General features: G+C 35.7%; 1 protein-coding gene across 3 annotated transcripts in view; it reads left to right on the top strand.

The window, feature by feature from the left end:
* Positions 1 to 21,270, top strand: part of SLC44A5 (solute carrier family 44 member 5) — a 424,123-nt gene extending 402,853 nt beyond the window's left edge. Inside the window, exons 17-26 of one of the 3 annotated variants that reach the window (XM_039219403.1) lie at positions 419 to 506; positions 987 to 1,249; positions 2,133 to 2,227; positions 10,240 to 10,343; positions 11,407 to 11,480; positions 12,075 to 12,145; positions 12,261 to 12,349; positions 13,606 to 13,690; positions 17,602 to 17,710; positions 20,942 to 20,983. In XM_039219403.1, the coding sequence (XP_039075334.1) occupies positions 419 to 506; positions 987 to 1,249; positions 2,133 to 2,227; positions 10,240 to 10,343; positions 11,407 to 11,480; positions 12,075 to 12,145; positions 12,261 to 12,349; positions 13,606 to 13,690; positions 17,602 to 17,710; positions 20,942 to 20,954 (991 nt within the window). In that variant the 3' untranslated portion in view covers positions 20,955 to 20,983. Of the gene's footprint in view, positions 1 to 418; positions 507 to 986; positions 1,250 to 2,132; positions 2,228 to 10,239; positions 10,344 to 10,909; positions 10,972 to 11,406; positions 11,481 to 12,074; positions 12,146 to 12,260; positions 12,350 to 13,605; positions 13,691 to 17,601; positions 17,711 to 20,941 lie in introns of those variants that run through there. The other 2 variants (XM_039219401.1, XM_039219402.1) reach the window with 2 other exon arrangements.
* Positions 21,271 to 22,853: the final 1,583 nt, after the last annotated feature.

Raw genomic sequence — 22,853 nt, 5'->3', positions numbered from 1 at the left:
TTTGTGTCCAGTGTTTTCCATCCTGAGAAGACAAGAAACATACTAAGGGTTTTTTATTTTTCTGTTTTTTTTTTTTCTTTTTTTCTTTTTTTGCTAAGCTCTAAAAAAAGGGGTTTCTACTGATTGCATTTCCTTTCAGATAGGTCATATGGTAGATTTTGTTTTATTTTGTCTTCACATATGGTATTTCTTGGCAATACCCTAAGAAAAATTTTTTTTTAATTTTATTGTTTAGGGGCCACTCAGTGCAGCTAACCCATCTTATATTATTCTGGGCCTGAAAAATGTATGAATTATTAAAAGATTATAAATTTGTGAAGTTACTCTCTCTGTGGACTTCTGAGTGATTTGCATTATTTTCCTGTCCACCTATTTTCAATCTACCAGCAAGTAGTTTTTCCTTAATAGGCGAACTCAGTTACTTGGCTACATCAGGGGTACCTATATACAAAGTCATAACCCCAGAAGGGCAATGTAAACATGAAAATACAACCTGTGACCCAGAGGTAAGTAAAAGAAATTAACTTTCTTTTACTTACTTCAATACAGAAATCTACATTTCACCTAGCAGGTGTAAAAATCATTCTGAAATAGAGACATTATTGGGAATCATTGTTAAGAAGGAAAAGGGTGGGTCAGGTGTTAGGAAAATGGCAGGCAGAAATAGAGACAAAGCACTGTTCTTTCCTGAGCTCATCTGTTCTGTCACATACCCAAGAAGCAGCTCTGGTCAACAGCAACACTAATAAATGTGAAATTTTAGTGGGTGCAGAGTAGAGAACATATCATGGAAAATGATATAATTCCAGAGCTCATTAAAGAATAATATAAAGTGATGGGATAGAAAGTAGGGGTAACACCAGAAGCTAATGGGGGAATAGTAGGAAATGCAGTTGGGGGCTACGTAAGAGGAGAAAGCAGGGAAGACGTTATCTTGGAATGGCAATTAATATGATATTATCTGTATTTTTTTTTTCTGAGTGCAGATTTTTAATACAACTGAAATTGCCAAAGCTTGCCCTGGGGCTCAGTGTAACTTTGCTTTCTATGGTGGAAAGAGCCTGTACCATCAGTACATCCCTACCTTCCAGATATTCAATCTATTTGTCTTTCTCTGGCTTATAAACTTTGTCATTGCACTGGGTCAGTGTGCCCTTGCTGGTGCCTTTGCTTCTTATTACTGGGCCTTCAAAAAACCTGATGATATCCCACCATATCCACTTTTTACTGCATTTGGACGAGCCATACGGTAAGTTTCACGTTAAGCCCTACATATAACGTCCCAGTTGTGTTTAGTGTGCTTGTAATTCAGTCATATGCTTATATAATTCAAGTGGCAAGGTAAAAATGAGGTCAAAGATGTGACTTAAAATTCATGGAGGTCCACTAGCTTTTTCTGGTTTAAAAACTTTTTTTAATGTTTTATTTATTTCTGAGAGAGAGAGAGGGAAAGACACACAGCCAACGTGAGCAAGGGAGGGTCAGAGAGAGAGATATACAGAATTTGAAATAGGCTCCAGACTCTGAGCTAGCTGTCAGCACAGAGCCCGACGCAGGGCTTGAACCCATGAACTGCAAGATCATGACCGGAGCTGAGGCCGGATGCTTAACCGACTGAGCCACCCAGGCACCCCTAGCATTGTCTGGTTTTATAGCCACAGTTTTATAATCCCAACCCACGCCATAGGTTTCTGGTAGAGCACCTGGCTGGTTCAGTTGGTGGAGCATGTGACTCTTGATCTTGGGGTTGTGAATTCGAGCCCCACATAGGGTGTAGAGATTACTTAAAACCTTAAAAAAAAAAAAAGTCATAGGTTGCTGGAGAGAAATGGTAGGGAAGGCATCAAATTAAAAATGACAAATTAACTTGGCTCTGTCTCTCCACTGCCTCACCAAAACATTCTATTTGGTTATAATGTGCTATTGGTATTCCTTTTGTAGATGAAGGGCAAAATAAATGTTTACCATTTAAAATCCTCTGTGAAGACCTTTGTCAGTATGAATAAGAAAGTGTAAGAAGTTCCTTCCTAGCAATCTGCCTGCAGATCCTTTTTACCTGTTAAAATTTTTAGCATCCTTTTAGTTAATAGTAAAGCTATTTTAACTTTCATTATCATTTTACCTTTACCCAGATATCACACAGGATCCCTAGCATTTGGATCTTTAATTCTTGCATCAATTCAAATATTTAGAATATTGCTAGAATACTTGGACCGCCGTCTTAAACGTAAGACTCCAAAATTCATGTTTTCTCAGATTTCCTGACTTTTGTGAAGAGAATGGATTGGGGCAGGGAGTTGGGGGGAATATGATGACTACAGGGTGGACTAGGGTAATCAGAATGGAGGTGGTCAGGCTGGGGATATGTTTGGAAGGAAAAGCCAGTGTGACTTGCTGAGAGGATACGGAGTAGTAGGGGATGAGCAGAGAAGCAGTGGTGAAGAAAAGAGGAAACGTGTGTATGATGCTATTTTCTAAGATGTAGAAACCAGGAGAAGCAAATTTCAAGGAAGTGATGGAAAAACGTGTTTTGGCATGTTTTATCTGGTATGGTGGAGCTGTCAGGCAGTTTCAAATCTGGAGCTCAGGACGACTCAGGTTTAAGATATAAATGTAGGTGTCATTAGCATAAGCCTTTACACAGCACATAGTTTACAAACAAACTCTACTTTGAATGTACTTTAAAATATTTTATTAATTGCCAAAACAATCTTCAAACAGAACAACAAAGTTGAACACTCCCAGTTACTTCATTTCAAAACTTAATAGAGAGCTACAGTAATTGGGACGCCTGGGTGGCTCAGTGGGTTAAACATTCGACTTCGGCCCAGGTCATGATATTGCGGAGGTTCACAAGTTTGAGCTCCACATCGGGCTCTGTGCTGAGAGCTCAAGGGCCTGGAGCCTACTTCAGCTTCTGCATTTTTCTCTCTCTCTCTGCCCCACCCCTGCTTGCTCTCTCTCAAAAATAAACATTAAAAAATGAAAAAAAAAAAGCTACAATAATGAAAACAGTGTGGTGCTGGCATAAGTACAGACACATAGACATGGAATAGAGTAGAGAACCCCAAAATTAACCCTCACATATAAGGCTATTCAATAGGGAAAGAACCATTTTTTTCAACTAACATTTCTAGAAAAATTGGGTATCTACATGCAAAAGAACTAAGTTGGACACTTATCCTATACCATATACAAAAATTAATTCAAAATGGATCAAAGGCTTAAAAACTAAAACTCTATAAGAAAGCATAGGAGGAAATCTTTGTGGACGTTGGATTTGATGAAGATTTCTTAGATGTGACACCAAAAGCACAGGCAACAAAAGAAAATGATTAGTTCTATTTTACATACACATACAAAAAGTTTGTGCATCAAATTACTAAGAGAATGAAAAGACAAACCCAGAATAATATTCAGAATATATAAAGAGCTTCTACAACTCAACAATAAGCAATCCAATTCAACATGAGGATTTTTTTAATTATGTAAATTTTTTCAGCTTTATTGAGGTATAATTGGCAAAGTTGTAATATATTTAAAGTATATAACACATGATTTGATATACACACACATTGTGAAAGGAATCCCACATTCAAGGTAATAAACATGTCCATTAACTTATATATTTATCTTTTTTTCTCCTTCCTTCCTTCCATTTCTTTGTTCCTTCCATTTCTCTTTTCTTTCTTTTTTTTCTTTTTCTTCCTCTCCCCCCCCCTTTGATGAGAATGCTTAAGTTCTACTCTCTCAGCAAATTTAAATTGTACAATGTAGTATTATCAGCTATATTCACCATGTTGTACATTGGATCCTAAGACCTTTTTCAACTTATAACTTAAAATATTTGTACCTTTTTACCAGCTCTCCCTATTTTCCCCATTCCCCACCCTGTGGTGACCCCTCATTCCACTCTCTTTCTATGAGTTCAGTATTTTTAAAAATTCTAATATAAGTGATATCATGTGTATTTGTCTTCTATTTGGCTTATTTCCCTTATCATGCCCTTCAAGTTCATCTTTGTGGTTGCAAAAGCAGGATTTCCTTTTTAAAAGGTAAATAATGTTCCTTGTGTGTTTATACCACATTGTTTTTATCCATTGATCCATTAAATGACATGTTGTTTCCATACACTGATATTGTAAATGAGGCTGCAGTGAACATAGGAGTACAAATATCTCTTTGAGATAGTGACTTCATGTTCTTTGAATATATACACAGAAGTAGAATTGATGGATCGTATGATAGCTCCATTTTTAATTCCTTGAGGAACTTCCATACTGTTTTCCATAGTGGATGCACCAAATTAAATTCCCACCAACAGTATACAAGAGTTCTCTTTTCTCCACATCCATGCCTCCACATCCTTATCTTTTGTCTTTTGGATAGACATCCTATCTTCTATCTCATTGTCGTTTTGATTTACATTTCTCTAATAAGTAGTAATGTCAAGCACTCTTTCATATACCTATTGGCTATCTGTATGTCTTTTTTGGGAAACTGTTTGGGTCCTTTGCCCATTAAAAAAAATATATTTAGTTTTGGGAGTGCAAGGGGGGATGGGGCAGAGAGAGCGGGTCAGAGGATCCAAAGCAGGCCCTGCACTGACAGGCTGACAGCAGTGAGCCTGATGTAGGCCTCGAACTCACCAACGAGATTATGACCTGAGCTGAACTGGATGCTCAACCAACTGAGCCACCCAGGTGCCCTCCTATTTTTTTTTTTTTAACTGGGTTATTGTTTGTTTGTTTTGTTTTGTTTTGCTATTAAGTTTGGACATTAACTCATTATCACATAGATGGTTTGTGAATATTTTCTCCCATCCCATAGGTTGCCTTTTCATATTGTTGATTGTTTCCTATGTTGTGCAGAAGCTTTTAAGTTTGATGTAGTCCCACTTGTTTATTTTTGCTTTTGTTGTCTTTGCTCTTGGCATCAAATCCAGTCCTTGCCAAGACCAATGTCAAAGAGCTTACCCCTGTGATTTCTTCTAGGAGTTTTATGGTTTCAGGTCTCCATTCAAATCTTTCATCCATTTTGAATTGTTGTGTGTGTTGTAAGATAAGGGTCCAATTTTACTCTTTTGCATGCTGACATTCAGTTTTCCCAAAACAATTGAATTATGAGACTAACCTTTGTCCATTGTATATTCTTGACTCCCTTTTTAAAAATAATTGACCATATATACATAGGTGTATTTCTGGGCTCTCCATTTATTCTGTACATTCATTTGTGTGTCTATTTCTTTCCCAGTGCTACATGCTATTTTGATTACCATTGCTTTGTAATATAGTTTGAAATCAGGACGTATAATGCCTTCATCTTTGGTGTTCTTTCTCAATTGGCTATTTGATCTTTGGTGGTTCCAAATAAATTTTAGGATTGTTTTTTCCATTTCTGTGAAAAATGCCACTGGGATTTTGATAGGCATTACATTGATTTTTGTAGATTGCTTTGCATATTATGTACATTTAATACTACTTTTTCCAACCCATGAACATAGAATATTTTTCATTTATTTGTATTTTTATTTCTCAATGGCTTACAGTTTTCAATGCACAAGTAATTCCCCACATTGGTTAATTTTGTTTCTAGGTATTTTCTTGGTTTTGATGCAGTTTTAAATGGGATCATTTTCTTAATTTCTCTTTCCAATAATTGGTTGTTAGTATATAAAAATGCAAGTGAGTTTTGAATATTGGTTTTGTTTCCTATAACTTCATTGAATTCATTTGTTCTAATAGTATTTGTTAGGGATTTCATAAATAATACTGTGTGATCTGCAAAGACAATTTTACTTCACCGTTTCCAATTTCAATGACTTTTACTTGTTTTATTGCCTAATTGGTCTGACTAGGACTTCCATAACTATGTTGAATAAAAATGGCAAGAATGGACATCCTTATTATGTTCCTGATTTTAGAGAAAAAGCTTTCAGCTTTTTACTGTTGAGTATGATACTAGCTGTAGGCTTGTCATATATGGTTTTTATTATGTTGAGGCCTTATATAATCAGTTTATTGTAAGTTTTATCATGAAAGAAGTTTGAATTTTGTCAAGTTAATTTTCTGCATCTACTGAGATCATGATTTTTATCCTTCATTTTGTTACTGTGGTACATCACATTTATTGATTTGCATCAATAAATCCTGAACCATCCTTATATCCCTTGAATAAAGCCACTTGATCTTGGTGTTTTATCATTTTAATATACTGCTAAATTCAGTTTGCTAATATTTTGTTGAGGATTTTTGCATTTATGTTCATTAGGGATATCGGCCTGTAATTTTCTCTTTGTGTAGTGTCCTTGTCTTGCTTTGGTTATCATGGTGATGCTGTCCTTATAAAATGAATTGGGAAATGTTTCTCCACCTCTGTTTCTTGGAAGAGTTTGAGAAGGACTGATATTAATTCTTCTTTAAATGTTAGTGGAATTCACCAGTAAAGCCATCTGGGTGTGGCCTTTTGTTTGTTGGGGAAGTTTTTGATCATTGATTCAAAATCCTTAATAGTAATTGGTCCTTGCAGATTTTCTATTTCATCATAATTCAGTCTTGGTGGGTTGTATGTCTCTAGGAATTTTTCCTTTTTTTCTATGTTATCTAATTTGTGTACAGTTGTTCATAGCAATGTCTTAGGATCCTTTGCAATTCTGTGATATCAGTTGCAAAGTCTCCTCTTTCATTTCTGCATTTATTTCTTTATTCCTTAATTTAGCTAAAGAGTTGCCAATTTTGTTTCTTTTCAAAAAACCAACTGTTGGTTCCACTGATCTTTCCTGTGGTCCTCTTAATCTCTATTTCATTCACTTCCACTCTGACATTTGCCATATCTTTTCTTCTACTAGTTGTGTATTTAGTTTGTTCTTCTTTTTCTATTCCCTTAGCATGTAAAGTTAGATTGTTTGAGATCTTTTGTTTTTCTTAACGTAGGTGTTCATTTCTATGAAATTCCTTCTTAGAACTATTTTGCTGCATTCCATACATTGGTATGTTGTGTTTGCAGTTTTGTCTTGAGATACTGTTTGATTTCCCTTTTGATTTCCTCTTTGGCTCATTGGTTGTCCAGTAGCATGTTGTTTAATCACACAATGAATTTTCCAGTTTTTTTTTTTCTATAACTGATTTCTAGTTTCATACCATTATGGTTGGACAAGATGCTTGATATGATTTCAGTCTTCTTACATTTATTAAGATCCATTTTGTGACCTAGCATATGATGTATCCTGGATTATGTTCCATATGCACTTGAGAAGAATGTGTATTATACTGTGTTTGGATGGAATGTCCTCTAAAATGTCTTATCTGTCAGGTCTGATGTGTAGTTTAAATCCAGTACTTCCTTTTTGATCTTCTATCTGGATGATCTATTGTTGAAAGTGGGGTATTGAAATCTTCTACTATTATTATATATTTCTCACTTCATATCTGTTTGTATTTCCTTTATTTTTTTAAAAAAATTTATTTATTTCTAGGAGAGAGAGAGAGAGAGAGACAGTGTGAGCAGGGGAGGGTCAGAGAGAGGGAGTGACAGACTCTGAAATAGGCTCCAGGTTCTGAGCTGGCAGTCAGCACAGAGCCCAACGCGGGGCTCGAACCCACGAACCGCGAGATCATGACCTAAGCGAAAGTCGGACGCTTAACCGACTAAGTCACCCAGGCGCCCCTGTATTTCCTTTATATAGGTACTCCAATGTTGGGTGCATAAATATTTTTATATTCTTTTGATGAACACATCCCCTTAATCACTGCATAATGGTCTTCGTGTTAATAGTTTTTGGCTTAAAGTCTATTTTGTTTGATATAAGTAAAGCTATTCCCACTTTAGTTTGGTTTCAATTTACACGAAAAATATTTTTCTAATCCTTCACTTTCATTCTATCTGTGTCTTTAAAGGTGAACTGAAACTCTTGTAGGTAGGTTATATTTGAGGTTTTTCTTTTCTAATCCATTCACTCTTTTGATTGGAGGACTTAGTTCATTTACATTATTGATACTCATGGACTTAGTATTACCATTTTGCTCATTATTTTCTGGCTGTATATTTTTGCATAAAATATATCAATGCATTTTAAGCTGATTACAACTTAGTTTTGAATATGTGCAAACATTACATTTTTACACTTTCCCCACGTTTTATGCTACAGTGTTTTTGGTGATACAATTTATATCTTTTTATATTTTGTGTTGTAGTTATCTTTAATATTTTGTATTTTAATCTTTATATTAGAGTTATGATTTATCCGCCACCATTACAATTTTAGAGTGTTCTGAATTTAACTATTTATTTACCTTTTATCAGTGAGTTTTATACTTTCACATATTTTCAGCTATTAATTGGCATCCTTTTGTTTCAGCCTATAGGACTCCATTTTACATTTCTTGTAAGGCTGGTCTAATGGTTATGTACCCTTTCAGTTTTTGTCAGGAAAACTTTATCTGTCCTTCAATTTTGAAGGACAATTTTGTCACATTGACTTTTTTCCTTGGCAGTTTTTTTTTCTTTCATCACTTTGAAGATATCATTCCATTTTTTTTCTGGCCTACAAGGTTTCTGCTGAAAAATCTACTGATAGTCTTATGGAAGGGATAAAAGTCACTTTTCTACCACTGCTTAAAACTACCTTTCAACTTTTGAAAATTTAATTTTATGTGTTTCAGTGTAGGCCTCTTTAGATTCATCTTTTTTGGCATTCTATAGGCTTTCCGGATCTGGATGTCTGTTTTTCCAGATTAGGGAAGTTTTCCACCATTATTTCTTTGAATAAACTTTCTGCCCCTTTCTCTCTCTCTTCTTCTGGGACTTCCATATTGGTCTACTTGATGGTGTCCAACAAATCCATCACTCTATCCATTCTTTTTCCTTTTTGCTTCTCTAATTGGATGAATTCAACTGCCCAGCCACAATGAGTGCTAGCCTATGTGCTTGTACAGAGCTACCAATTTGTGCTGCATAGTGCTATGGGATTTGTGGTTATTAAACCCCACTAGCTTTCAGAGCTAAGTTTTGGCGGCCTGTCTTTTGGGTGGGAGCCTTAAGAGTTGGAATCCTATGTATTCTGTCCAAACCTTTTACTCCTCAGGAAGAGGCTGAGAGTTGGGGGGTATCTTCTTTATAGTACAGTTCTGTGCCAGAAATGGGGTTTACAGGAAGTTGGTCTCAGCCTTTTCTACCCATTTCAGTATGATTATTTTCTTAGTTGCCTGATGGGGTAGGAGTCATTCAGTTAGTCTCTGTTTTTTTTCTCAGAAGACATTGTTCCACATGTAGCTGTCACCTACATGTCACCTGTGTCACCGATGTTCCTATGTCACCATCGTTGTCTCTTCTACAAAGAAGTTTTACATACATTGCTCCAAAGAAGATATACAAATCATGAATAAGCACATGGAAAGATGCTCAATATTATTCATTAGGGAAATGCAAATCAAAACTGTTATGAGGTACCACTTCACATCCATTAGAATGGCTATTTTTAAAAATGACAAATAACTAATACTTGCAGGATGAAGATAAACTGGGAACCTTAGTATATTGCTGATAGGAACGTAAAATGGTATGGCCATTGTGGAGAACATTATGGTGATTCTTCAGAAAGCTAAAAATAGAATTGCCATATGATCCAGCAACTGCATGTCTACAGATAAAAAAATTGAAAACAGGGATTGAAACAGATACTTGCACATAAGTTTCAAAGTAGCCAAAAGGTAGAAACAACCCAAATTTCCAATAACAAATAAAAGGATAAACGAAATGTGATATATACATGCAATGGAAAGTTGTTCACCTCTATAAAGGAATGAAATGATGAATCCTGAAAACTTTAAGTGAAATCAATGAGACACAAAAGGGTAAATATTGTATCATTCCACTTGTTTGAGGTATCTAGAAAAGGCAAATTCATACAAAATACAATAGAGGTTACTTACCGGGGGCTAGGAGAAGGGGAGAATGAGGTTACTGTTTAATAAGTACAGACTTTCTATATGAGATGAAAAGTTCTGAAAATGGATAGTGATAATGGTGGTACAACACTGTGAATACATTTAATGGACTGAATTGAACTGTACAGTATTGTACACAATTGAATTAATACACTTAAAATGGTTAAAATGGTAACTTTAATGTATATTTTACCATAATTTAAAAAAAATTTAAAAGCCTGTTTTTAAAGTTTTTGGTTTTGATTCATGGAGCTTAGTTACAAATCATTAATCAATTTGAATATCATTTTCATAGAGGCCCAGAACAACCTTTCTAAATTTCTACAATGCTGCCTGAAATGCTGTTTCTGGTGTTTGGAAACAGCAGTAAGGTTTTTGAACAGAAATGCCTACATTATGGTAAGTAAATTATTTCTTATTTACTAAGTTTCTTTTTTGCAAACCCAAACCCCATGTCTACATTTCCCATCTCTAACACTTTTTACATCACTCAATTGAATTTATCACCATGATAATATAAGCATTTGTGAATCCAATGCATGATTCAGGACTATGCTTTCCTAGTTGAGTAGTATCTTGACTGTACTTCATTATTAGTGTTAATATCTTTTTAAAGAAGGAGAATATTTACCTCAGAAATTTTAATATGTGCTAGATTGAAGATTTTGTGTGTCTTTGACATAGTTTAGTGGGAGGAAAGCTTACTCTATGTCTCACTCTGAGGAAAATAAAATATCTTCCTAGGATTCACATACAGAATGGTCTTTTTTAAAAAATTTATTTAACAAATCTTATGTTGAAATGCATGGGCATTGACCAGACCTAACTGAATGTGTTACTTATTTCCTATGGGAATATGGAGGCTACTGAAGAGATTTTTAAAAATAGGGGCTCCAAAAATATAATTCTTCTAAAATTTAGCAACTACAACCTTATGATATTTGTTTATTATTACCATGATACAGAGTCTGCAGGAGTGATTCAAATAGTCATGAAGATTCAAACTGTCATTAGTTTACCTCCAGTGAAAATACTGTTCAATCTTTTAGTGAGTAAATAAAATGTATCAAAAGGCATTGGTTTCCCGAGAGTAATTATTCATGTGAATGCTGCAACACTTAACCCATTTACAACAAACCCTAGGTAAAACACTTCGAAGATAGAAGCCATGTCCTGAGATTTGAGAAAAAGGTGGCCTCTGTTTGGTGTGGTCTAATTCCCATGGAGTTACAAGCATATAGCATCGGAAGCGCACCTTATTGTCAATGCCCCTGACAGCTGTGCAGAGTTGAAGACACATAGTTCCCAGGTCTCTCACATACCCAAATGCTGGAAAGAGGAATGAGAGTAGCTGTTTGTTTGGGTGACAAGAGAATGAATTCATTTTCCTGTCATTGAGTTGTCTGTTGGTCTTGTTAGGGTATGTTACTGACTCTAGAATAATATCAACTGTTTTCCTCAGATTGCAATATATGGCAAAAACTTCTGCAGATCAGCAAGAGAGGCTTTCAATCTGCTGATGAGAAATGTTTTAAAGTAAGTAAGTAATCGGGTTGAGTTTGCAAAAGACAGTTTGGTGAACCTTGAGCATCACATACTTCACATGTTATTTAAAGTGATGGTGGTATTATTAGACATGAGTATTATCTTTCAATATGATAGATTTCAATCTTCTATCTAATACTATTTCTTTTTATATCTTAGAATTGTTGCTTCCCTCATTCATCTACATCTTTATACCCACTGGCATTTTATATACATTTTTATTATCCCCACTACTCAAGGAATTCTCCATACAAACATGTCTTTGGCAATTTCCCCATTCCAAAATTGACAGAGTCTGAGTGAGCAAAACCTGAGAAGATACAAAACATCCTCAGGAGTCAGGGTGTCTTAGGCTTCAAAACAGACAGGCTGATTATCAATAGTGCCTGACAACACCCTCTTCCATTTACTTCATCAAAATCAGGTTAGAACTTCATCCCCAGGGCTTGTCTTCATTCCTTGCATTGAACAAATTCCAAATAGAATTTCCAGCAAAGACATATCAAAATGAGTTCATTAATTATTTACTTTAATTACAAATGTAATTTAAACACAAAATTATACTTTCTTTTTTCTGATTCCTAGAGTTGCAGTTATGGATAACGTTACAGATTTTGTACTAATCCTGGGGAAAATTCTAGTTGCTGGATGTATAGGTAAGTAATAATAATAAACATGGTAAGTTTAGAAGGTACTTGAAGAAACTCCTTTACTACAAAAAACTATTCCTTTTTAAGTACATAATATACATGTTCTGCCTTTCCAACGTAGGTGTGCTGGGCTTCTTACTCTTCACACAGAGACTGCCAATGATTATAGAAGGACCAACATCTTTAAATTACTACTGGGTACCTTTGCTGGTAAGAGCTAGGATCTTTCTTCTGGCTTCTATAACAACAATATCATAGATTGGGTGGCTTAAATAAGAATTTATTCCTCACAGTTCTGAAGGCTGAGAAGTCCAAGATCAAGGTGCCCACAGATTCAGTTCCTGGTTTGCAAAGGGGCACCATCATCTCTCCTGTCACCTCTTACAAGGGCACTAATCCCATTGATGAGGGCTACACCCTCATAACCTAATTATCTCCCCCAAATGTCATCTCCAGATAAGATCGCATTGGGGATTAGGTTTCAACATATGCATTTTGAGAGGACACAATTCATTCATAGCAACTGGGTAATATTGACTCTGGCCAATGGCAATTGAAAAAACAAAAAGGAAGAAGAAAAATAATGATAGGTAACATTATTGGTCTTACTTTGTGCCAAGCCTTCTTCTGCTTTAGATTGTCTCAGTTGTTGTTTCTAAGGAATCCAGAGGATTGCATGTGGAAGGTTTATTAAGAAGTGCTCTCCTGAGACATCCTTGAAACAAGGAAGTAAGGAGGCAGGCATGGACAGTGGAAAAAGCTGACTGATGCTGCACTTACAGCTTAACCCTCAGACATAATTACAGGAAGTTCTGACAAAAGAATTTGTATGCTGCATCAAGCAGCTAATGGCCAGGGATCTCCCTCTAGATGGGGCTAATAAGCTTGGGTGAAGCAGTCCCTGCCTTGAGGGCAGTTCACTTTGAGGGAACCTGCTCAGTCATCAGCAGCCTCCATTCCCAACTGGGGGATAGATTCAGCAGCTGGAGATGACCTGAGGGGAGCCCTGGAGTATCTATAACAATTAACTCACTCATTCCATATGTCATAAATATTATTGCTACTCACATTCTCCCCTTGCTCACCAATAACTTTTTATGGGAGGCAGGAGGCACAGTAAGGTTAAGTGACTTAGTGAGAGCCTGGCATGCAATTCAAACCTAGGCAGTATGTGCTCTTAATTGTTGTGCTTTACTGTTTTAAACAAACAAACAAAACCCCTGCGTTATTTTTGGTAGGGATTGGGAATAGTGGTAAGACAACTGGCAGGTAATCTAATACATTAAAATCTCGGTACAAAGCACCCAAAAACATTACTACTGGATTTTTTTGGTCTCTATATTGAAATGTTTTCTAACAATATAGGGTACTTCAAAGTTTCTCATCGTGACTTTCCTTTAAAGCTGCATTATTGTTCTTCTGGATGAGTTAATGACATCTTCATTTTGTTCTTTACTCATTTACAGACAGTCATTATTGGATCTTACCTAGTTGCCCATGGGTTCTTCAGCGTCTATGCAATGTGTGTTGATACAATTTTCATCTGCTTCTGTAAGTTTTCAGTATATGTGTTTTCTCCCTTTGGAGAGTAACTGAAAGATAAGAAGGTTAAGACCCATGTCCTTAGCTTGTGGATTTGCTGTGATCTGGCTGCAACTATCAAATAGTGTTTATTCAGAAAGAGATATTGTTTAGTAGAGGCTCTTTAAACTTGAACAGCTGAGAGAATGGAGTTTGCAAAGCACAGTAGGGTCAGCCACTGAAATGAACCTCAGGCTCCAGGGCATGGTGTTAGTATTTTAAAATTAAGTACTTTAAAATTTATTATAATGAATGGATTCTGTGGTGCTTTATTTATTTATTTTTTATTTATTTATTTCTAGGAGAGAGAGAGAGAGACAGTGTGAGCAGGGGAGGGTCAGAGAGAGAGGGAGTCACAGACTGAAACAGGCTCCAGGCTCTGAGCTGGCAGTCAGCACAGAGCCTGACGCGGGGCCCGAACCCACGAACCGCGAGATCATGACCTAAGCGAAAGTCGGACACTCAACCGACTAAGCCACCCAGGCGCCCCTCTGTGGTGCTTTATTAACAGGACTGAGAACATGACTGGGCCTTGAGACTGGACCTTAGGAACTCTTTGAAGAGAGCCTTTATAGATTCTGATAGAGCCAACCTGGCAACAGTTTTCAAAGACACATAGGGCCAATTCATTCTAGACAAATAGAATCCATAGAGGAGAATGTCTAGGAAACAGATCAGTTCTGATGCTTAGAGTTAAAATACTTCCTAAGAGCTTTCATCACTGACTTCTTTGCTGTGCTTCTAGGTGGCATGTATAACTCAGAATGGATAGAGTTTCTGTCAGTATCTCCTTTTAAAGGCCCTGGAGAACCTAGCACCTTAGGAGCTTGATCTGGCCTTCACCTTCAGACCAGAGAAAGTAGGCTCAGCAGATGAAAGAACAAATTGTGAGCCCTACAGCTGTACCTTTTGAGAGATTATTTCTCTGGCAGATTGCTCTTAAGAAAAGCAGAGAAAACATTGTGTGAACAGGGCATTACTCAGTGATCCACTTGTTTAAAACTGACAATTTATTTTTTCTTTTTTGGCATAACTTATAGCATCAACTTTGCACCGGGGTCAAGAGAGGAAATAATAATTATAGGGAGATATATTCAAGGAAAGACCTAGACAGTGGTTTGACTTTTATTCCTTAACAATTAAAAATTATTTTCAATAACTAGACCAAAAAATTAGGAGAACTTTGTGTACTAGTTAGCTCTTTCTCTGGCTATAAATGGAACTGGAATGTTTAATCTTTCTAGTGCCACTGTCAGTGATTTATTAGGAGGAGCTATATACAAAATGCCATATGAACAAACTTCAGCTCAGGCTTGAGATGGAAGGAGGAACACAAAAATGCAGTCGTGCCTGAGACAGAGGTCTCAAATGTTCAAAGATCTCTTTTTCATCTCAGACACTAATCATAGCAATAGTGGGACATCCCTCTGCGATCTTCCCCATTTTTGTCACTGAAGATGTTTCTCAAAATTTATTTCAGGAAATGTATAGAGGCTATTTTGCTTCCAATCTTTGGAAAAATCTTGTAGATTTTAAATTTGAGCAGTAAGAAATGTTTTCTACCCATACATATTGATAATTGCCAACTTCTTAAAATCCAGGTGTATTTTCAGCTTTGTTCAATACATCATGTGTTGTACACGAATAGTTTCCTTCCAGAGACTCTTGTCTTTGAGAATAAAGAACAAGGGAAACCAAATAATTTTTCTCCTTCCTCTCCAACTGTTACTATGGGCAACATCTTCCTTGTAAGCCAAATTCTGATTGTGTGGAACTGTACTTTTATATACAATATATATTTATATATATATATAACACCAAGATAATAGGTATTTATATATATTTTTATATCATGAATCATTATATATTCATATATAATGTATGAATTCATATTCATATATATAATTGGTATTCTAAAAAGTGCAAACCATTTTAAAAAATTTTTTTAACTTTTTATTTTTTTTGAGAGACAGAGCGCAAGCAGGGAGGAGCAGAAAGAGAGGGAGACACAGAATTCAAAGCAGGCTCCAGGCTCTGAGCTGTCAGGACAGAGCCTGATGCTGGGCTCAAACCCACAAATGCAAGTTCATGACCTGAGCTGAAGCCTGTTGCTTAACTGACTGAGCCACCCAGGCACCCCTAAAAATGCAAACCATTTGATGAGATGTCTGGGTGGTTCAGTCGGCTAAGCATCAACTTCGGCTCAGGTCATGATCTCAAGTTTCATGACTTCTAGCCCGCGACGAGCTCTGTGCAGAGCCTGAAGCCTGCTTCACAGTCTAGCTCCCTCTCTCTCTGGCCCTCCCCCACTCATGTTCTGTCTCTCTCTCAAAAAAAAATAAACATTAAAAAATGCAAACCATTTTTAAATACTATATTTATAGAAACATAGGGTCTTTTTAAAAAAATTTTTTAATGTTTATTTTTGAGAGAGAGAGAAAGACTCAGAATGTGAGTGGGGAAGGGACAGAGAGAGAGAGAGGGAGACACAGAATCTAAGGCAGGCTCCAGGCTCTGAGCTGTCAGGACAGAGCCTGATGTGGGACTCAAACTCACAAGCCCTGAGATCAAAGTCAGATCTGAGCCAAAGTCAGACACTTAACTGACTGAGCCACCCAGGTGCCCCAAAGCATGGCATCTTGTTAATATTACAAGGCAATGAGAATTCTGGTCCCAGTGTAACAATAGTAGTTATAGATGATTATTAATGTGATCCATAATAGGCATCCTAACAATGCCTCAATGGTAATAACCATATAGATATATGATATATGATCTATTGCATAGAAATATGATGAAGATGAGAGAACAAAAATGTTCACTGTCCATTATATTCCCTCCTTAGCTTCTCATTTTGTATGTGAGGACAGTCACTATGAGGTCTAATGAAAAAATCTAAATCATCCAACCATTCCCAAAAGAGAAGAATCAAAAACAATTTAGATTCATTCCATAGATCCATGATTATCCTATATGATTTTACATAACATTTCTTCTCCTTTGTCATAATAAGGGCTATGAATAACAGTCTTTTTTAATATACCACTGAATACATAGAATTAAGTTGTACTTTTGTGTTTATTTATAGATATTATCTGCTGCAAATTGCATGTATCTTTAGGAAAGTTAATTCTGCACTGACTTCTCATTGCTTCTCAGCATCCTAAAACACCCAATAGATGTGTGCCTAGTGAACACCCCATCATTTAATTACTAGCCTAGGCACAATAGGAAGGTAAAATCATGTGTTATGTGAAGTCAGAAAACACTGCCATTAGTTTTCTAATGCAGTCTGAAGGGATTTAGAACAGGATGCCTTATAGTTAAGTAGGACAAGAACTGAACTAGTTCCAATTCCAATTGCCCCAGAGCTTTTGACTTTAGGAGAATCATTTCACATACCTGGATCTCCTGTTTCTTTATCTGTAACATTAGGGTATAATGTTAGAGTGTACCATTAAAAGTGACTTTGAACTCTGAAAATAAATTATTGTTCTACATTTATCACAGGATTCATACACTTTTTGTTCAGATTCATCTCTGAGGATGTGGCATTTTACCTTTCTAAAATGAACAGTCACAGATTTAGAGATAATACTTTTGAAAGAACATGAAAGATCTTATTAGCCTTTACACTACCAAAATAAACCTCTTTGGGCATTGGAAGGGAGGGAGACTTAGGAAGTTTCAGTGCTTCCTGGCGGAAGTTGAAGTTTCTTACTTTGTTGAGCATTAGCAACTTAATGGTACTAATTTGTCTTATATTTGATTTTCTAACACTAATTTCTCTGATTTTTCCCTGTTTGACTCTCCAATTTCTAAAAATATTTAACTGTGCTGCTGCTTGCTGCTTTTGCCTGCTTTGGCTGCTGCATATACAGGTGAAGATCTGGAAAGAAATGATGGATCCACAGAAAAACCCTACTTTCTAGCCCCTACCCTGCACAGGACTTTGAACAAGATGCAACTAATTTCCCAGAAGCAGAAAGGGTAGAAAATCTCCAAACAGTGACAGTCATTTTTAACTAGAAGTTTTGTAAATTATATCATGTGTAACTCAAAAATGATGCTTTTGAATAATGTGAAATTTCTGTGCTTATTCCTGAAAAGCCAAAACCTGGTACCACTTGAGGTGACAGGCATTTGATGACAATAGTCTCTGTGAACTAGGATACTTTATAGACTGTGGTCCCAGGTGAAGAGCAAGGTGTAAATGTCAAACATATTTTTAAAGCCTATAGTTGAAAGTGTTTAATACTTTTATAATGCAGAGTGCTGTTTCCCATTGCAGCACTTTGATAGCCTTTCTTTTTATAAATGTGTTTGTAAAAGACATTCAGGCAATTTTTGAAAGCACTATAAATGTATGGTCAATTAGCCATAAAAAAGATTGATATAGGTAGCCAGCATATGGTATTAAATTTGTAAATATGGTGCTATGCTTCTATAGCTGCTCAAGCTAGAGGACAGCTTTCTGAACTGTGATTAAACTTGTATTAATGTTTCTCTACAAAGTATATTTCAGTATGTGATTCAAGACCATAATATACATAGAGATATTAATGTCATACAAGTTCCATAGGGAGCATTATTAGGTAAAAATTACTGTGGAACCTTCATAGTTAATTTTTTTAGTGAAGTTATATTCATAGTGACATTGAATCTGAGTTCTGGGATATCATTTCCAATAATATGAACCTCTGGCCACCATGAAAATATTCTGAACGAAACTGAAATGGCCATGTAATGCATGCCTCTTGTCTCTAGTCCAAATAAATAGAGACAAATTCCTATTTCTCTATTCCCACCATATAGAAAACTGGAGTGGATTTGTTTTAGAAGAATGAGTATATCTTTTACGATCATACCTGTTTTTCTAGATTAAAGACATTGTTTGGCTTCATTCTAAATATGGTTTAGTTTGAGCTCAGCTTTGAGGAAAGAAAAGATGAGTAAGACATTTCAGATTTTACCTTTAGGAAATATACCTAAAGCACTCCCAAAGTACCTCGTCTGGTACCTTTATGGGGTATAATGTGGGTTAGGAAATCTCCCTCAAGAGCTTAGCAGGAAAGTTATTTTTTTTTTTTTTTAATGTTTTATTTATTTCTAGGAGAGAGAGAGAGAGACAGCGTGAGCAGGGGAGGGTCAGAGAGAGAGGGAGTCACAGATTGAAACAGGCTCCAGGCTCTGAGCTGGCAGTCAGCACAGAGCCCGACGCGGGGCTCGAACCCACAAACCGCGAGATCATGACCTAAGTGAAAGTCAGACGCTTAACCGACTAAGCCACCCAGGCGCCCCCAGGAAAGTTATTTTTATACTCCACCTCTGCTGGCCAGAGCAACAAGTTGGTTTCTGGCAATCACCCCTTAGTCTTTTGTATGGTGGATCAAGGCATAAATCAGACACTCAAGCACTTTGCCTGTCCAATCCCTGTGTGCACATTTGTATGATTTGGCTAACAGTGTAAAAGTTAACCCAAAAGGAACACTTAATCAAGTAGTATCCTTTTGGCTTTTACACTAATCTTGCATATAGAGATTATTTATGTGTTGACAGAAAGGAACGTGTTCATCTAACATTTTGATCTAAATATCATCCGTGCATTTTTATTAAAAAGAGTCAGAAATGTAACATTGTGTCACAAGTTAATATAAAACCTAATTTCTTTAATGATTCTAAAGTATGGGAACCTAGATTTAGACTAACTCTGTAACAGCTTAAATAAGGAAGATTTTCAAACCGTGGTCTCTATAACAGCCACCATCTTGTTCTTGGCTTATTTTCTTGAGACTATTACAGTCAAAAGTGTCACTTGTCTTCACAACTGAGCAAAGGGACTTCTTCACTCTCATTCTCCTTGAATCGTGATTCAGGGAAGAGTGAAAATCTATCTTTCTGGATGGTTATAATCATTAGTCAACAATGCAGAGGTTACAACTGAGATCTAGAAAGTAGTTACCTCTCAAATGTTGAAAAGTGATAGGAAATAAGTTCCCTTTAGGAATAGTTGAGTGTTGATACATAATCATGAAACAAAACAATTTTGATTATTATTGTATGCATCAGAATCACTCTGAGAACTTGTTATAAATATAGATTCCTGTGCCCCTTGCCTAAGAAATTCTGAGATGTTGTATTTGGGTGTGGGGCAGCTTGTGAATTACTACAAAATTCTCTAGCTGATTCTGATACACATAAAACTTGGAAATTCATTTGAATAAAATACAAATCAACATGCAAGAAACTGATTGGCTATTTTCTCCTTACAATCTTGGCTGTTCCAGGAGTTAGAAGACAAAAATTAATTGTCTTAATTGGAGACTTCTAACAGTCACAACTTATGCATTTAGAATCTTAGACTAGATGGACCCATACATTAAATGTTTAACATTATATATGCTGACTAGACCAAAAAAATTCACTAGAGTAAATATGTTCACTGCCTCAATGGAGGCACATTTTAAAACTGGCTATATTTTATGGGTATAACCCACTGGTGCAAATTATAGGAAAAGGAATACTGTTTGGTTCAATATTTTTAAATAACTTTTTAACTAGTTAGAGATTCTTCCTTTAATATATATCGGCTTATTTCTAGTCAGAAAAAATATTCCCCACTAGTTACTTTTTTGTATAGTTGACAGTAAAAATGAGCATTGTTTTTGAGGGGGGAAAAATAGAAGCCATTATCTTACAAAGTAATTAAAATGATAACTGCAAAAACAACATTTTTTCAAAATGTGGTTTAAAATATGCTAAAATTTCACAAATCTTATTTTTAAAAACTATGCTACATAAATTGTTGATTGAAAAACAAAAGCAATTTTGAATACATACAGTAATTTGGAAAGTGAATTGAGTACATACTACTTTTCAGGAATTTGAAGGTGAATTTAGAAATTACTGGAGAATCTTTTTTTTCTTTTTTGTTATGTTTGCTATCCAAAAGAAGGTAAAAGTTATTTCCTCAATCATGCTGAGAGGCATGCATATTGGCAGAATATGAGCTGGTACATAGAATGAGATAATATTTTACTAACATAATAACAAGGGCTGCTTGTTTTCTCATAGGTATGTTTACAATAATGTTGATGCCAAATGGTGCTATCTATAAAAAAAATAAAATAAACTGCTGTATAGCAAGTATGCAGTAGATGGCGACGTTACTTCTCTTACAGTTTTGCTTTGATATTTACTCTGTGCCATTCTTCCTCCTAGTGGAAGACCTTGAAAGAAACGATGGTTCCACTGAAAGGCCCTATTACATGAGTCAGTCCCTCCTGAAGATTCTGAGCGAGCCAAGTATGCAAACTAAGAAGTCTTAGAAGTGCAAACTGTGGTCATCACCGTGCAGTGGCGTGTTACCTAATCTTCATCTATTGGGTCTGCACAACGCTCGCTTCATAAGTGCTTTGTGTTGGGAACACTGTATTCACGACCTTGTTGGCTTTTATTTGCATGTTTAATACCAAAGCTTATACTGTAATATGTGAAGCCATCTGAAGTCGCAAGGAAATTGTTAATAACATGGTACATTTTTATACTAAGATCTTCTGTTTTGTAATTCATTTTTAAATAGAGTGGCTTGGATGTTTTTGAAAACACCAGTGAATATGTTCATATTCTTTTAAATATTGGATTGAAAAATGATACGTTATTTGAATTGATAGCTCCTAATATATTTTTTAAATTGCAACTAAAAGACTTCTGCAGGGAAAATTGGTAAACAAACTGAAAGAAAATTTTAAAGTTTTCCCGACTCCTGTTTGACAGTAAATTGGTAAAAGGACTGCCTGCTCCAGATTTTGCTCTCTTTAAGTATAGAATGTTTCCTATTAAACAAATTGCCAATCATCCAGCCTTTACTACTTCGTCCTCTCTGACAAAGTGCCTTACTGGCTGTTTAATATTACCCAGCTTTTTGTGGGTAAGTTTACAAACATTGTTTAAACACACACACACACACACACACACACACACACACACGCACGCACACACACAAACCTGCAATGTTTAGTGATTGAAACAAGTCTCCTTGCATTTGTTTCCCTCTTAGCTCACTGACTGGAAACCACTTGTCATTTCAGTACGTTTGAGATCTTAGTGACTATGTAGAGTATGTTTTGCAGAATAAACAATTTCCCTTGCGCCTAGTGGACATTCATGAATGTGTACTACACGCAAGAAAAAAAAAGTGAAAGGATGCTTGTTAGTCTTTTTTTTTTTTAACCAAAAGCAAGAAGTTTAAAAATCTAATCTTTTCTATAGTAGACTCTGAAAATACAATAGAGATGTAGGGCTACATTTCTCAGTGTTTTACACAGTTTGGAAAGGGACACTTTGAGAAATTACAAAGGGAAACTCTACCCCTGCAAAGGGTGCTCATAGCTGTCATGTACTGAATTAGCTCTGTTTTAAATGATTATTATCATCAAGAAGTGTTCTATGTAGGTTATTTCTTTTTCTAACTTTTGATATGAAATAGTCATTTTATTTATGTTAACTTTTATTGTGCTAATATAAACAGAACATAATTTGTAATTAAATTTTAAATAATTTTACTAGTACTACGAACTTGAAAGAAAATGAATTCAGTTTGTTACTCAGTGTTAAAATATTTACCCCAAGGGAATGTCAGTCAAATATGATAATTTGTGAAAGCTTTGAGAATCAACAGTAAGTTACTATCAGCTTATCAGTGATCACATTTGTTTAAATGTGACTTTAGATATTCTTTTGTGCCAAAAACAATCTCACATGAGCACATGACAGTCTGAGCTCTATAATCAGTGTGCTTCTGCTGTGCAGAAATATTAGGAGCATATTGTCTAAATATCTTTGATAACTAAAATGTTTATATTTAATGAAATTTGCTGTTACTCATCGTTTTAAATGGTTTTTTCTTTTAATAAAGATTTAGATGAAAAAAACCTGTTTTTATTTCTTTAAGCTAGAAAAGGTGAAAAGCTTTAGTGTTTAAAACCTACCATAGCATAACAGAATCTTCTCTGTATCAACAAACGTGGTTTTTTTTAACATCTAGATTTATCTTTTTAAAAATTTCCACTTTCTCTAGCTGTGCACTAATTGTGAGATCAAATAACTGAAACTGGTAATTTATATATAAGTA

Source organism: Hyaena hyaena, unplaced genomic scaffold (genome assembly GCF_003009895.1).
Source record: "Hyaena hyaena isolate Hyena2069 unplaced genomic scaffold, ASM300989v1 scaffold_826, whole genome shotgun sequence".
In the NCBI taxonomy this organism is placed as follows: Eukaryota; Metazoa; Chordata; class Mammalia; order Carnivora; family Hyaenidae; genus Hyaena; species Hyaena hyaena.
Note: the sequence above shows the minus strand (reverse complement) of the source record. Positions and strands in the feature narration are given on the sequence as shown.